The sequence below is a fragment of the Diaporthe batatas genome, assembly GCF_019321695.1.
Source record: "Diaporthe batatas strain CRI 302-4 chromosome Unknown Contig00002, whole genome shotgun sequence".
NCBI lineage: Eukaryota > Fungi > Ascomycota > Sordariomycetes > Diaporthales > Diaporthaceae > Diaporthe > Diaporthe batatas.
In genome coordinates, this window is record NW_025408549.1 from 961,889 (window position 1) to 974,869 (window position 12,981).

At 55.7% G+C, this 12,981-nt stretch overlaps 4 protein-coding genes across 4 annotated transcripts; 1 reads left to right on the forward strand and 3 right to left on the reverse strand.

Moving 5' to 3' along the window:
• Window positions 1–317: 317 nt before the first annotated feature.
• KVR01_001978 (uncharacterized protein) lies at window positions 318–2,022 on the reverse strand (the record flags this gene model as incomplete). The annotated part of the gene is made up of 6 exons (XM_044793650.1): window positions 318–467; window positions 547–843; window positions 1,029–1,160; window positions 1,273–1,610; window positions 1,682–1,791; window positions 1,898–2,022. The coding sequence occupies 6 exons, from the start codon at window positions 2,020–2,022 to the stop codon at window positions 318–320; spliced, it is 1,152 nt and encodes a 383-aa protein (XP_044649933.1).
• Window positions 2,023–3,711: 1,689 nt separating this feature from the next.
• Window positions 3,712–5,285, reverse strand: KVR01_001757 (uncharacterized protein; the record flags this gene model as incomplete). The annotated part of the gene is made up of 3 exons (XM_044791688.1): window positions 3,712–3,833; window positions 4,022–4,549; window positions 4,619–5,285. 3 exons carry the CDS (start codon window positions 5,283–5,285, stop codon window positions 3,712–3,714), a joined length of 1,317 nt encoding a protein of 438 aa, XP_044649712.1.
• A 954-nt stretch (window positions 5,286–6,239) lies between these two features.
• On the reverse strand, window positions 6,240–6,488 carry KVR01_001850 (uncharacterized protein; the record flags this gene model as incomplete). The annotated part of the gene is made up of 1 exon (XM_044791013.1): window positions 6,240–6,488. One exon carries the CDS (start codon window positions 6,486–6,488, stop codon window positions 6,240–6,242), a length of 249 nt encoding a protein of 82 aa, XP_044649805.1.
• A 1,354-nt stretch (window positions 6,489–7,842) lies between these two features.
• On the forward strand, window positions 7,843–11,187 carry KVR01_001538 (uncharacterized protein). Its single transcript, XM_044789888.1, has 4 exons — window positions 7,843–8,034; window positions 8,099–8,989; window positions 9,081–9,642; window positions 9,699–11,187. Exons 2-4 carry the CDS (start codon window positions 8,926–8,928, stop codon window positions 10,999–11,001), a joined length of 1,929 nt encoding a protein of 642 aa, XP_044649493.1. The 5' UTR covers window positions 7,843–8,034; window positions 8,099–8,925; the 3' UTR covers window positions 11,002–11,187.
• Window positions 11,188–12,981: the final 1,794 nt, after the last annotated feature.

Here is a 12,981-nt window from a genome sequence, read left to right on the forward strand (position 1 = left end):
CACTGCGATCGAATCTTGGGGATGGGGCTAAGCGGTTAACTCGCCCAGATACCAAGTACCTAGGTGTACATTACAGGGAATTATTAGATATAGAGTTACAGCGATAGACAATATCGAAACCGCCCATTTGTTGCACCATGACGTGACTATCTGTCTTCAACGTGTCCCAAGTCTCCGTTGTTTACCTATGAGAAGCAGGTGTTTACAGTGCGACCCGTTGCGAGAAAGCTGAGAGAAGCTTGCCTTGGCCCGGTCATGTGCGGCTCTTGTTGCCCTAGTCCGTCTAAGCGATTTCGATTTCGATTTCGATGTCACTGTTATTGTTCTTCTCGTCCTGTGGGATCTGGAATCCTCCCTAAAGCCTGGTTTGTGTCCGTGTCCGGCTTCCGCCCGTAAACGACATGGAAATTCATGTACGTGTGATAATCCCGGTTCCTTAGGTCTCTCCGGACTGGGATAAGAGCTGCCTGTAGTGTGCCCCTCCGTCAGATATCGTCCTTGGAAGAGTGCAGCGGCAATGGGGGCTCCCCCGTATCTAAACAGCACAGCCGTGTGCAAATTCCTAGGGACTGTGCTACATACCTGATGCTGTTCCATAGTCAGCCCAGCCACCCTCAACTGGTATGCCCGAAGGATGCCGTCAATGCCACTGTTCAGCATTTCCTCCATCCACGTCCCGACCCACTTCTCTTCTGGGTCTTCAGGCCATCCGCAAGTCGGTATTCTGAATATCTCCTCGTGCACGTCGACGAATCCGGCCTCTTCGTACCACGACTTTAGCCACGGGGTGATGGTGCAGGGCTTCCCTGCTATCCGACTTATGCGGTCCAGCTCCGACAGCCACTGCAGTGTCTCGGGTTAGCCATTGGCTGGTCTGAACGTTCGGCCACTTGACCACGAGACGGAGTAGTTTGTTCTTGATCAGAGTCTTGCCCACACCCGCCTGAGCCCTTCTTTCTCGTCCGAGATGACAGATGGCACATGGGAGGAGCCACATAGATAGTACATATTCCTCGGGTGTTGCTTACGAGTCTGAGTCCATGATCGGCTGGGGCGGTCCCGTCGTCGCATCGGAGAACAATGTCAAATTCCTGACTTTCTAGCCAGCCACCTGGGTTCAACTTTTGGAAGGCTTGCTGGATTACTTGTGCGCTCATATTCTGTCGATTCCCGCCGTCAGCATCACCTGGGTGTATCTTTGGTGCGGCCTTGTATTCTGGGATTTGCATCCGGTCGGGTACTCCCAAGGGAAGGAGTGAGATGGAAGCGCACCTCCCAACAGCCATTGGTGTCTCGTGTGTGGACGTAATCCAGGTCATCGTCGAGCCACTCCTGTGACGAATCGTCGATGATGAACTGGACATTTGGTGGCCCCACGTCAGGCTGGATGTTCGACAGGTCCGTCCCTATGATCAGCTCTGTCTGGGGGAACTCCTCAGCAAAGTCAAAACACCAGTCCCCGGTCCCAGTGCCGACATCGAGCACGCGCCGCGGGAAGTGATCTCTGGTCCATGGCGCCAAGTGAGAGCGGTTCCCCATTGCCCGCCTTACGATATCGTGCGTGAGGCGCAGCCGCTCTATCTCTTCGGCGTCGTTCGGAAGCAGGTACCCTAGCATATGATCGTTGGTCTCGTGCCCTGTCCCCCGAGTCTCGCAGGCGTGGTTGTGCGTGTCGACTCACATCCGTCCTTGTAGGCGTGATACGTTCTGCCATTTTCTACCCGATAGGCTAGGACACTTTCTGAGATTGAGTGCGTATCGCTGAAAATCGAAAGGTGAGTAGGGAGGCCGCTGTTGGGACATGAAGCCGCTTGTTCACTCACGGTATCTCTGTGTACTTCAGAGTCCAAGGGGTCAGCTTTCCGGGAGAGTGTAGGGAAGGGGTGCTTTTCTTGACACGTAACGTACGTTGCTAGCACTGCTTGGAAGAGTTTCTTGGAAAGTTAGGTCGAGATTCCCTACTGCTTGTTGATCGACATTGAAGAGATCAAGGCTTCGCCTATGTGGGTTGCTTCCCGCCATATTGGAAGCCCGGTGAGCCTGGTGGTGTGGGAGACCCGCGTATATGCAGTGGCCGCCTAAATCAGGGTATCACAAACTAAAATTGGCTCTGAAGAAAAAAAAAAGAAAAAAGAGAAAAGGGCTGAGGAAAGCCACGATGCCCGTTGCGTAACTGGGCAATCTCGAGCAGTGGTGATCACCGAAGAACGCGTCCGGTTAGTCTCGATTGGGATGACCCAGAAATATGAGTAGACCCGAAGCGTTGGGTTAAGCGGAGCCCGACGTGGAGCTATACGGGTAAGGGTTCCCAGCAGGTTGGCAAGGTATATTTCCAAAGTTTCGGGACAGACAAGCCATGGTGGGTATGTGTCCCCGCTGCTGCCGTAGGGGAACGGCGAGGCGAGACGGTTGCTCCCACACCTTCTCTCACCCTGATGTATGCAGCGGTCCTCGCGAAGATCGGCATCACCGTCACATGGAGAGGGCCGCCCCATCCACCAGTAGGAGCTCGTCTCGTCACCGTCCTGGGCTCTCTGCAGGGAGAAGCTCCGAGGCGCAGACATAAAAGAGCGGCTGTTCCGTTGCTCCAAGCGTTGAAGGCGCGCACACTGACCTCGGGGGCGCTGGAGCAGCTTGGTGGAGCGTGTGGAACAACAATTCAGTACCTAGAACATGGTGTGTGGTTTCACCTCATCGAAAGTCACTGAAAATAAGTGCGTGTTTCAAGTTCAATGTGACTTTCCTGACCGGCAGACTGGCAGAGGGCGAATAAACGGGGGGCAACAGCTAGTGGATCGCGAATAACAGCTGACTGGGTGTACAAAAGTGGTCCTCAGAGCAGTCAATGCGCGCTCATTACTTTCGAATCTCCCTCCAGTGTGTACGGGCGTGGCCGAGCGTTTTGAGGGAAGGGTGTTTCGTTTTCGCGAGAGTGGGAGTCGATGAATTAAACTTTCTGTGATGTTGCCGAGCACATCTTGCAAGCTATACTTGGAGTACTATCACGCATGCCGTCAACTGGTGGTACCCACACACCCAGCAGCCCAGGGCTGTTGGCCGCCCTCCCGCCCCAACAGCCTGGCTGTTACCAGTTGGTCGGGACACGATATTCCGACACTGTGGTTTAGGTTTTTTGACGAATGTCGCATTGATCTCGGATCTGCACAGCTGGGGTGGGTCCGGAAATGTGAAAGTGGAGTGCAAATCCGGTCGGGCGCCAAATGCAGGTGAGAACCTGTCCTTGGATGACAAAATACCCGGGCTCCCCAATTGCCGGTCTCATTGCTAATGCTACAGGCCCGTGACTCGTTGATCGGCCGTACGAATTTCACCTCTTTGTTTTCTCTCTCCACGTTGAATTGTGCAGAAAGATCTGAGCGGTGGCGACGGTGAGGTGACCGTACGAGATGCCGCAAATGTGCTCCCTCAAAGCAATTTGACCCTGAACCAAGCCTATCCATCGTTGACGGCGCAAACTGTGTAACTGGCCCGTGATGCACTCCCAAGGAAGTCTCGGCTTGCAGGGTTTGTGCAGGCTTAATGAGAGTGCAATTCACGCTGCCCCTGGCCCGACACGAGACCCCTGACAGTTAATCCTCCGACGGCAGACGTCTACCACAAAAGCGTCGCATAAAGTTGAGAAAAAACGTTAAAAAAAAACCCAAAGCTGAGGAAGGCCACATTCATTTCTGGACGACACAAAGTGCCCACTTATACTGCTTTGGGAACGGCAGTCGCCCATGGGTATGTCGTAGTCAGAGGGGGGCCGTATGATCCGAGGTTGTTATAATCCTGGGTTATGTTCTTGCCCAGCAGGATCTTCTGCGCAAATTCTTTCCAGCCTTAGGAATTAGCCATAAAGACCCAGAGAAGTGGCTTAACACGAATGGGGTAGTGGGCAGGCCACAAAGTGATAATAACCTGTAGCAAAATCTGTAGCCCGTGAAACTTTTGCTATGTTGGCCTGGAGTAGGGGTATGTTTGTTCTTGAAGGGGTAAGGATTGTGTAGAAGCTGCTTACGCAGGACAGAAGAGTATCCAGACATGTCACAGTGGCCGCCGCTCCGCACGCTCATGGCGATCTTGTCCTCTGCCCCGAGCCAGTCATAGACCACTTTCGCAGCAGGATATACAACCACCGCGGTTCCTTTTGAGTTTGTAAACTGGTCACCAGTTCCCTGGTCAATCACCAGGGCTCTCGGCGCGATAGCGGCGGCGATGGTATGCGCCTCGTACGGCAGCCACTCTGCATGGTTGACAAAGGTCCCCAGAGCGTTGTTGCTCCACCACGGCGCGCCCTGTTTGCTATTTTCTAGTGTCTCATCCTGCCCGCTCATGCCGTGGTAGCGGTACGGACCAAGGCCTTGTACTCCAGAGGACATTGGCATCGTGAGCGTGATGCGCTTGTCAAGTAGGCCAGCGGCTAAGGCCCCCTTGCCGAGTCTGGAGCAGCCTGTCACGCCAACGCGCGTCGGATCGATCTCCGGGACGGTAAGGTTCAGACCGTCGAGCGTGCGGTGGAAGCCCCAGGCCCACGCGGTGAGTACGCCTGGGTGAGGAATAATGCCACAGGGTTAGCCAGCAAGATCGCTCAGCACTCGTACAAATGCGAGCTCACCAATATCCCTTCCGTTGTAAAGGCTCCAGAATGCACCGGTCTTGCTGTTGCTGTCTGCCGCCACAGTTGTGTAGTCAAACCCCACGACGGCGATTCCAGCCTGCAGGTAGGGCTGGTCCAACATCCCCCCGATGTTGATAACCACAGGCGCCGGGGTTGACCTGCTGGCCCCTGTAGGCAGCTTGACCGCCGCTGAGAACTTTCCTGTCTTTCCACTTGTTGTCACAGAAATGCCGATGGTGTTCCCAGAGCGAGTGGCCGTCACAGTTTCCTGAGAGTGGTCTGGGTAGTACCCGTACTGATATTCCTGCAACATTCGGACAATTTCAGGCTGCCGGCACTGGTGCCATTCCTCAGGCGTCTGGATTCTGTTCTTTCCCCTGCCTGTCATGACATCCTGTGCAAATTCAGAGGCCGACTGGCCCCCTGCATTATCGGTCGTTGTGAATGCAAGGGGTAGGAAGGGGTCGGGCAAAGTCGTCTGCTGCGGAAGCTGGGACCATTTTGGGTACGGTGACGGGATCGTGACGCACGACACCGCCTGTGGAAGCTCCTCGGTTGCTGAACCTCGCAGTTCTTGATCAGGTTGGGCTGCGACTACATGCACACCAAGGGCAGTGTAGACCAGAATATCCAACAGGAATCCCATTACGGCGGTTGGTATCATAGTAATGGCCTGGAGGAATGTGGGCTGCGTAACTTGGAGACTGGTATCTCAGACAATGCCTCCAGAATTTTCCGTAGTGCATAGATATCACATGGTATATAATGGCAGACAACAGTTTTCGGTTCCCGCAATGGTCAAGTTCCGCTCAACCGACGAGGCTGCATTCGGATTACTGTGCTTAGCCGGCCAGATGAGGTCAAGCATATTACTCTCAGAGGGTTGTGTGCGATATTGGATGCAAGCTGGAATCTGGCTGACGAGGCAGGCTTGCGTCGCAGCCAGAGGCCTCTGTTATTGCCCACCATTGGACCGGACTGATGCCACCGCGCCTTCCAATATCTCGGTACCGACGCCGCGCTGCCCAGGACTCCAACTTCGCAAGTTGTCGCGGGTATGTCGTCGCTCATCCTGCGGTGCATGCTGCAAGGCTCGTAGGGAAGTGCGCTCGAGCCACAGGCATCGGAGTCCTTTTTAGCCGGACATATTGCCGGTGCAGATCGCCGCGGAGGTATGCTGTCATGATGTTTTCTTTGAAAAAGTCCACTTATCGATCATGTAATCGAAGTCGCCCAAAGCTTGGCCGAGTTCGTATATGAGTGTGGCTATGATACCGAGCTGCGGCATTGTTTCCTGACGGACCCGAGGGTAACAGACAAGCGTTGTGTCCCCGCAACTCAAACTTCCGAACCCAATACGTCGCTCCAAGCCGGTTCCTGTTCTGCATGATCATGAAAAGATGATGCATGCGGCTCTGACAAAAGGTGGCCCCGTATGAAGGGGACTGTTTGTCGTTGTCGCCTCCCCGCTCTGCTGCGAGGCGGATTCTCGGCCATCAAAATTCAACAGAAGGCGTGTTCGTCCAGAGACACGGAGTAGGTGGGGGCTGAGAATGGCGAGACGTCGCACACTTGGAGGCATCGACTGGTCGACTGTTCAGAGTACTCATGCTCCCACTCAACCAAACTTCTTCGAACCACCCTTGTGCTTTTCATCCTTCTTGGCCTTCTTGCCTTTCCCGATCAGTTCCAGGTGTCCGGCGCGTTCACCCAGCAGGGCTTCGGTTTTGGCGACCATGCCCGAAGTGTACTTCTTCTGCAGCTTGTCGGCCTTGGTTGACTTCGGCTTCTTGACTTTCTGGCCCTTGGTAGGCTTCGCTCTGGTGGCAGTCGGCGCTGCCTTTCTCTTGATCTCGCCTTGGGCCATGATGACTGCTGTCTGGAAAAGAGCAACGAGGGTGTTGTGGGTTGCTTTCGTGTTGGCAGCTAAGACAAACTGCTTGGGAATGCGAACAAGGTATGGCAAAAAATAATGGTGCTTGATAAGATAAGGATCCAGCTGAGTCAGCCCTGCTGCTGAGGAAAGTCAAGTCCGAGCACATTGTCTGCCAGATTTGTGATAAGAGCGACTGCTAGTCACCGTGTATGTATTTCAGACGCTGTTGAGACGTCGCTTTCACTGCAGCATACAACTGAAATCAACGGCCTGCAAAACTCACCCATTCGCGCTGCTACAGTGCCCCCCCCCCCCGCTTGCGGTCAGTGGCAGCTTATTGAACCACCGTCGACCTCCTTTGACTAGGAGCCGCTTGTCAAATCGAGTCATCGGGGAAAGCGAACCGCCCAGTGGCCGGACTGATGTGGAATGAGAAACGAGGTTTGGAATGGCACAGGTTGGGCGGTCATAGCTCTGGCTGCGTTGACGAATTGACGTGAAGCTCTCTGGTATTTTCGCCAACCATCCGAGGGTGCCATTGTCATCGCGACTCCCAAGACAGCCTGCAGCACTGTGCTCACCGTCGGAAGGCCCGGGCTTACTATGTAGTATATACGAAGCAGACACTTGAAGCTTGCCTCTCCTAGAGCTAGCACCGGAGGATGCTTACTATTTTAAAACAAGGACTTCGGCCGTGTGGGACTTGTAGGCATCTTATGAGGAAGCCATCGTGAGGACCCCTTCAGCGTGCTTACTCTAGGGTGTTGTGTTGCAGCAGTAGTAAGCTGGGCAGTAATGAATGTGCGGTCTACAAGTCCGCGGCCTCAAGGGGGTGCCCTTCGTATCTGGAGTGGGGGTCCGAAGTGTTTTCAGGGCGGCCTCTCGAAGATGCAGGCCGGCCAGGGGAAGACGGGCAAAGTTCGCAAAATGCCATGTGCCAAACAAGGCAGTTTTCTAGAATACTTGTAGGTCCGCTCCAGAAGTGGGCATGATGGACAGGAGTCGGGAGTCGGGCAGTGGTTGCCACTGGCTGGGGCGGCTGGGCGGATGGCATCGGCGCCTGTCGAGCTCGGTGGCAATCCAATGGGTAAAATGGGCTCTCGAGTGGCAGAGAGTGGGTGAGAGCGCCGCGCCGCTCCTGCCGGCTCAGCCACGATGGTTGGGAACATGATCACCAACCTTGTCCTCTAGTGCAGTGTACTTGGGTTAGGTTTCCAGCTTGCGTGTACCTGCAGACATGACATGGGCCGGTTTGCGCTTACTGCCGCACAATCAATTGTATGCTCGTGTGCTTGCTCGCATGCCTTGTATGCCGGATATCATTGTGCCTAGGGGTCAGCCTTTCTAAGCTTACATGGCAGCAAGGCCCTGACGGCCTTGGTGGGGTGAGACATGGCTGGCGGCCTGCCAGCCTGCCAGCCTGCGCAGTCCAAGCAAGAGCCATAAATCAAGCTCAGGGCGACAAGGTCTGAGATGGACCATGCCGAGTCCCAAATCCCCAACCACCAGGCGCAGTTGGTTCGGAAATACGACAGGGGTGCGTTGTCAAGGTTGTCGGTTGTTTATTGCTGTGTGTGTACTGTTGTTGACCATCGTCGCAGGCCTCTCGGCGTTTCAACCAGAAAGGACTGCGAAGAGCAGCCCTGCAGCCCTGGCAGCCGCAATAGTGGGATCGATCATCAACCGTATTGCGACAATCCCAGCACTGCCACCCGTCACCGTCAATCGTCCCATCCTTGGATCGGATCAACTCCGGCCTGATGACTACTAGGCTCTGTCCCCGAATCCTCAACTTTTCTTTTCTTGGACGCATGACGAAATCTTGACTTCGTCGCAGCCAGAGAGACAGGGGGAGAAGAAACAAAAAAAAAAGGTTGAGTTGCATTGCAGCATCGCGGTCGATCTCTCCTCTCTGCCGAGTGCGGTTACAAGGACTTGGGCCGGCCACTGCCCGTCAGGCCTGCTCCATTGACAAGCAGCCCGATCCTTGCGCCGCCCAGCTGCCCCCGCCCCCGCCCCCCTCCCTCTTCCTGGCAACTGGGCCCTGTGGCGGTGGTGCTGAAAGGACATTGAAGCCCAGTCCTCTCTGCCCCTCGGGCCCAAGCTTCCAGCTCCCTCAACCAGACCCAACGCACCGCAGCCCCACACCCCTGCCCTGCACCTGCACAGCTGCACGCACAGGTGCCTCTGGTCTGTGGGTCAGTGACGCATTGCGCCCCAGTTGGGCCTATTCCTCCCCTGCCCGAGTACCTACAATCCTACAAACCTAGGACTTGCGCTCGACTAGGGTTCGCTCCCCTGTCCCGCCCATATCCATCACATCACATCACTTCCCCCTCGTCCAACCGGTGGGACATCTTCTCTCTTTTACACCACACCACAGTCGCTTGACCACCGCTCATCGCTCAGAGACGGTGCTCGTCAACAGATGGATTCTGGTTTGAAGAGGAAGGACACCACAAAGGGTCCGCCCCTCCGGATCCTGTCGCTAGGTAAGCACCAGGCACCATACCACCCAAGCTCCGCTTCCCACCTGGACTTCCTCCTGGCCCTGCACGCGCGCTAACAACTTGACACGTCAAGATGGCGGTGGTGTCCGAGGCTACAGCATGTTCATCATCATCCAGGAGATCATGCACCGAACCTTTGTCGAGATCGAGGGCCGCGCGCCAAGACGTCATGAGATTCCAAAGCCGGCCGACCACTTCGACCTTATCGTCGGCACCGGAACAGGCGGCCTGATAGCCCTCATGCTTGGGAGGCTGCGCCTGGATCTGGAGACTTGCAAGCAGCTTTATGTACGACTCACCCGCATGGTCTTCGAGACCGACAAGACCATACTCGGCATCCCCACCCACTCCACACTATTCAAGGCCTCGAGGCTCGAGGACGCCATCAAGGACGCAGTATCAGAACACACCACATCCGAGTCCGAAGGGGACGACGGCACCTCTGTTCACAGCCCTCTGAGCTCCCACTCTCGCGCGAGCGCCCACTACCCACGGAGGCACGCCAGCAACGCGAGCGTGGTCAGTTTCAGCAACAAGAGCCCCCAGGCCCAGATGGCCCGCCCGTACTACTCCGGCAGAGGTGGTGGTGACCCCAACGCGCGACTCTACGACGAGAGGGAGTACCGGACCAAAACGTACGTTTCTTGTTGGCCTTCTTGCGGCCAAGGATTCGCCGCTGACTTTGACATAGTGCTGTAACCGCCGTCTACAAAGGCGCCTCTAGTAAGAACACCGACGTTGTCTTGCTGAGGTCATATGATTCAAGGAGAGAGCCTGCCCCGGAGTTTGACTGCAAAATTTGGCAGGCCGGTAGGGCGACTTGCTCCATTGGGCTGGCATTCAAGCCCATCCAGATTGGTCAGACGGTGTTCCATGATGATGGAGACGGTCGATTCAACCCCGCCCCAGAAGCCCTCGACGAAGCTGTTGTGAACGAGTGGCCCGGCCGAGAAGTCGGCGTGTTCCTCAGTATAGGAACAGGAAAGCGGCCAAAGGGCAGTGATACCAACAAGGCGGAGTGGTATGAAGGCTTCATTGGTGGCTTCGCAGAGGCCAAGCGGAGACTGATCGCCAAGATCGAGGGCTGCGAAAAGACCCACGAGATGATGAAGAAGCAACATTTATCGGACAGAGGAGTCAACCCCGAGGTTTACTATCGCCTGAACGTCGAGGTCGGCGTCGGAGAGTTTGGTATGAACGAATGGAATAGGCTGTCGGATATCAGCACGTCAACAAGGATGTACCTCGGGAGGAAGACGGAGCAGAGGATGGTGCAGGACGCATCCGCGAAATTGGCCAAGATCCACCGTGCGAAGCAGCGGATGGAGCGGCTGAGTGCAGAGCCGGACCTGCAGTACAAGCTTCCTGAGTTTGATATCTCCGCGCCACTTGCCGTCGAGCTCCCTGCCGAGATACCAGAGAGTTGGCCGTCGCCCCACACGCCATCGAGCCGACGCTCGTTCGACCGACAATCTTACGATTCCGGGACTGACAACCTGTCACTCCCAAACCAGCACGTTTCTCCAAGAAGCTCCTACGAGCGCGTACTGCCTACTATACCGCAGAACCAACCTCTATCGCCTTCCGCGCACGGCTCGCCCCAGCCGTCAGTCCGTCGGCAGGATTCCCCGCCATCTAGAGGCAACAGGCCACCATCAGCACCGCCGGCCTCAGCCCCTCCTCGCGAGCCGCACGAAGACGGTGACAAGCTTGTGGTGAATGCGCCAACACCCGCTCAGTGGAGGAATGCGTCTGGATCAGACAAGATCGCCATCGTATCCTCAGATGAGCGCCCCGGTCTCCAGGCGTATGCTCCACAGCCGCCGAGAGTAGCACCTCCGCCGCTGCCACCGAAGACACCGCTCCCAGAAAACCAAGTCCCGAGAGCACCACGCCGAGTAGGCACGGCTCCGGTGGGCCCGGCGCCACCATATCCTCTGGATGACGATCCACCACCGCCTGTTGGCAGAAAGCCGGTCTACCAGGGTCGTTGAAGGCATTATCAATTGTAATTCATTGGCTGACTGAAAATTTCTCGGGGTCGAGGATCGCTGCGGCTACTAACCAGGATATATGGATGATGGCGTTTCGGGTTTGGCTGTTTCTTCATTACTAAGGATACCATTTTCAGTAAACATGCTTTATCACGCTTGATGAATTAATACCACTAATTTCTTGGACCGCAGTCACGCATACAATTTGAATGATTGAGAGTAATGCCCAAAACATCAGTGACATTCATGGTGGCATCATTATTGTTGAGTCCAGTCAGGAATTCACCCCGTATAGGGGTCAGAAGAATGCATGGCGGGTTCATCCGTCTTCGATCGTTTGGCCGCCGAGTCATGCCTCTCCGAAACCAGACTTTCTGGACTACCAGGACCAGGAGCTTCATTCATGGGCTCCGGTCTAATTTAGATGTATGTATAGGTATCTGAAAAACCGCCGTGCGCAGTACGGCAGATTTATTCACCTAGCACTGTGATTTACAGGTCCGCGCTGAACATTACCCATGGGCTATTCGGGCAGGGAGGGTTACCAGCACGTAAGCAAGGCTCCCACAGTATCTGGCCGTTATTTTGCTCTCACAAATCAGAGGTAGGTAAGTAAGCAAAGGCGGTTCGGGAGGAGATCTGACCCGACAGTCTGGTGCAGGGTGGATCTAGGCCCCTTGCAACTGCCGCAGTGCCGATCACCTGCGACGTCACCCGTCGCTGACTTTCTCATTTGTTGACTCTTCGCTCCCGTCACGTTTTCCCACGAGGGGAGAGAGAATCTCCGCGGCGGAGAGCTCCAAGCAACACCACCGAAAGCCTTGAAGACTGGCGGGATTCGGAGTGGGGGCAGGTTGCACTTCTCGCTCCCCGTCCAATAGACAGCGTCGCTAAGCATGCGAACATGCGACACTGCAACAGGGCTACCGAAGGACTCAAAATACGTCCCTATTTGGTCCCCGCGCCCATAATGCGCCGTTGCGCCGCGCGACACCTCGAGCCAGCCTGGCTGACTGCCTGTGTCATGGTCTGCCAGCCCTCACGCCTTCAAAGGCGCGAGGGTCCTTGGGCTTTTGCGGTTATTTTTTTTTTTAACCCATTCCCGCGCCTGGCTCTAACCGGTATCAGCTCCATCTCAGCTGGCATCGGTGGCTGAAAACTGCGTCCGCTACGTCCAAGGCCTGCAGGGCTTGGCGGCCCCGGGGGGATATGACCCTCGTTGACTCCGCGTGTTCGAGGCACCCTTCCCCTCACCCTTCCTCGTGCCGATTCTGGAGGAAGGACACATGTTGTGCCATGGGAGATCAGCCAGATTGAGGCTAGCCCCTGGTGTGACGTTGGCGGTGGAGGGTGCGATACTGCAACATTCGATCACGAGAGTGGCATGGATTCTGGCCCGAAGCCACCCGCCAGTCTCGTGTTTTTTAGAGGGGGAAACCGAACCCTTTTTTTCGTGTCTGTTTCTCCCTGCTGGGGAAGTGGGCCGAGACCACGCGTATAATTGACGGATGCCGCATGGTGACTATCGTTGCTTAACACCACGTAGAGTCACCCAACGCAACTCATCTCGACGGGATTGTCTGAGTTATGACCAATCTGATAGGGAATGCCTGCAGCAAGAACGAATCTGACCATGGATGTGGACGCCACAACTCGTAGAACTGCCCTCTCAGGGGTCACCATCCGGATGCGCCAAGTCGGTAGCCTTGCCCGTGGCATTCCAGCGGAGCGGTGGGAAGCGTGGCGCTGAACGTTTATTTGACTCCACAGCACTCGGATCATATGCTTGTCTGACCCGGAGCATGCCTATATTGGGAAGCGTGGGACTGGGACGTCCCGCCTCAGGATTTCCTTGACAGCCACTTTCTCGTTTAAAGTTGACGACTCGCTCCGCTCTACTGCCTCGTGCCACACCACCGCGAGGGCGGAGCGGGACGCCCACGCCCTCGACCCTGGCCCGGCACTCTGCAAGGCGTCACA

Bases quoted from the DNA above. Each gene is read 5' to 3' on its own strand.
- KVR01_001538 (XM_044789888.1), top strand. From the start codon at position 8,926: ATGGATTCTGGTTTGAAGAGGAAGGACACCACAAAGGGTCCGCCCCTC. The intron at 8,990-9,080 runs GTAAGCACCAGG...TGACACGTCAAG, and splicing joins CCTCCGGATCCTGTCGCTAG to ATGGCGGTGGTGTCCGAGGC. The intron at 9,643-9,698 runs GTACGTTTCTTG...ACTTTGACATAG, and splicing joins AGGGAGTACCGGACCAAAAC to TGCTGTAACCGCCGTCTACA.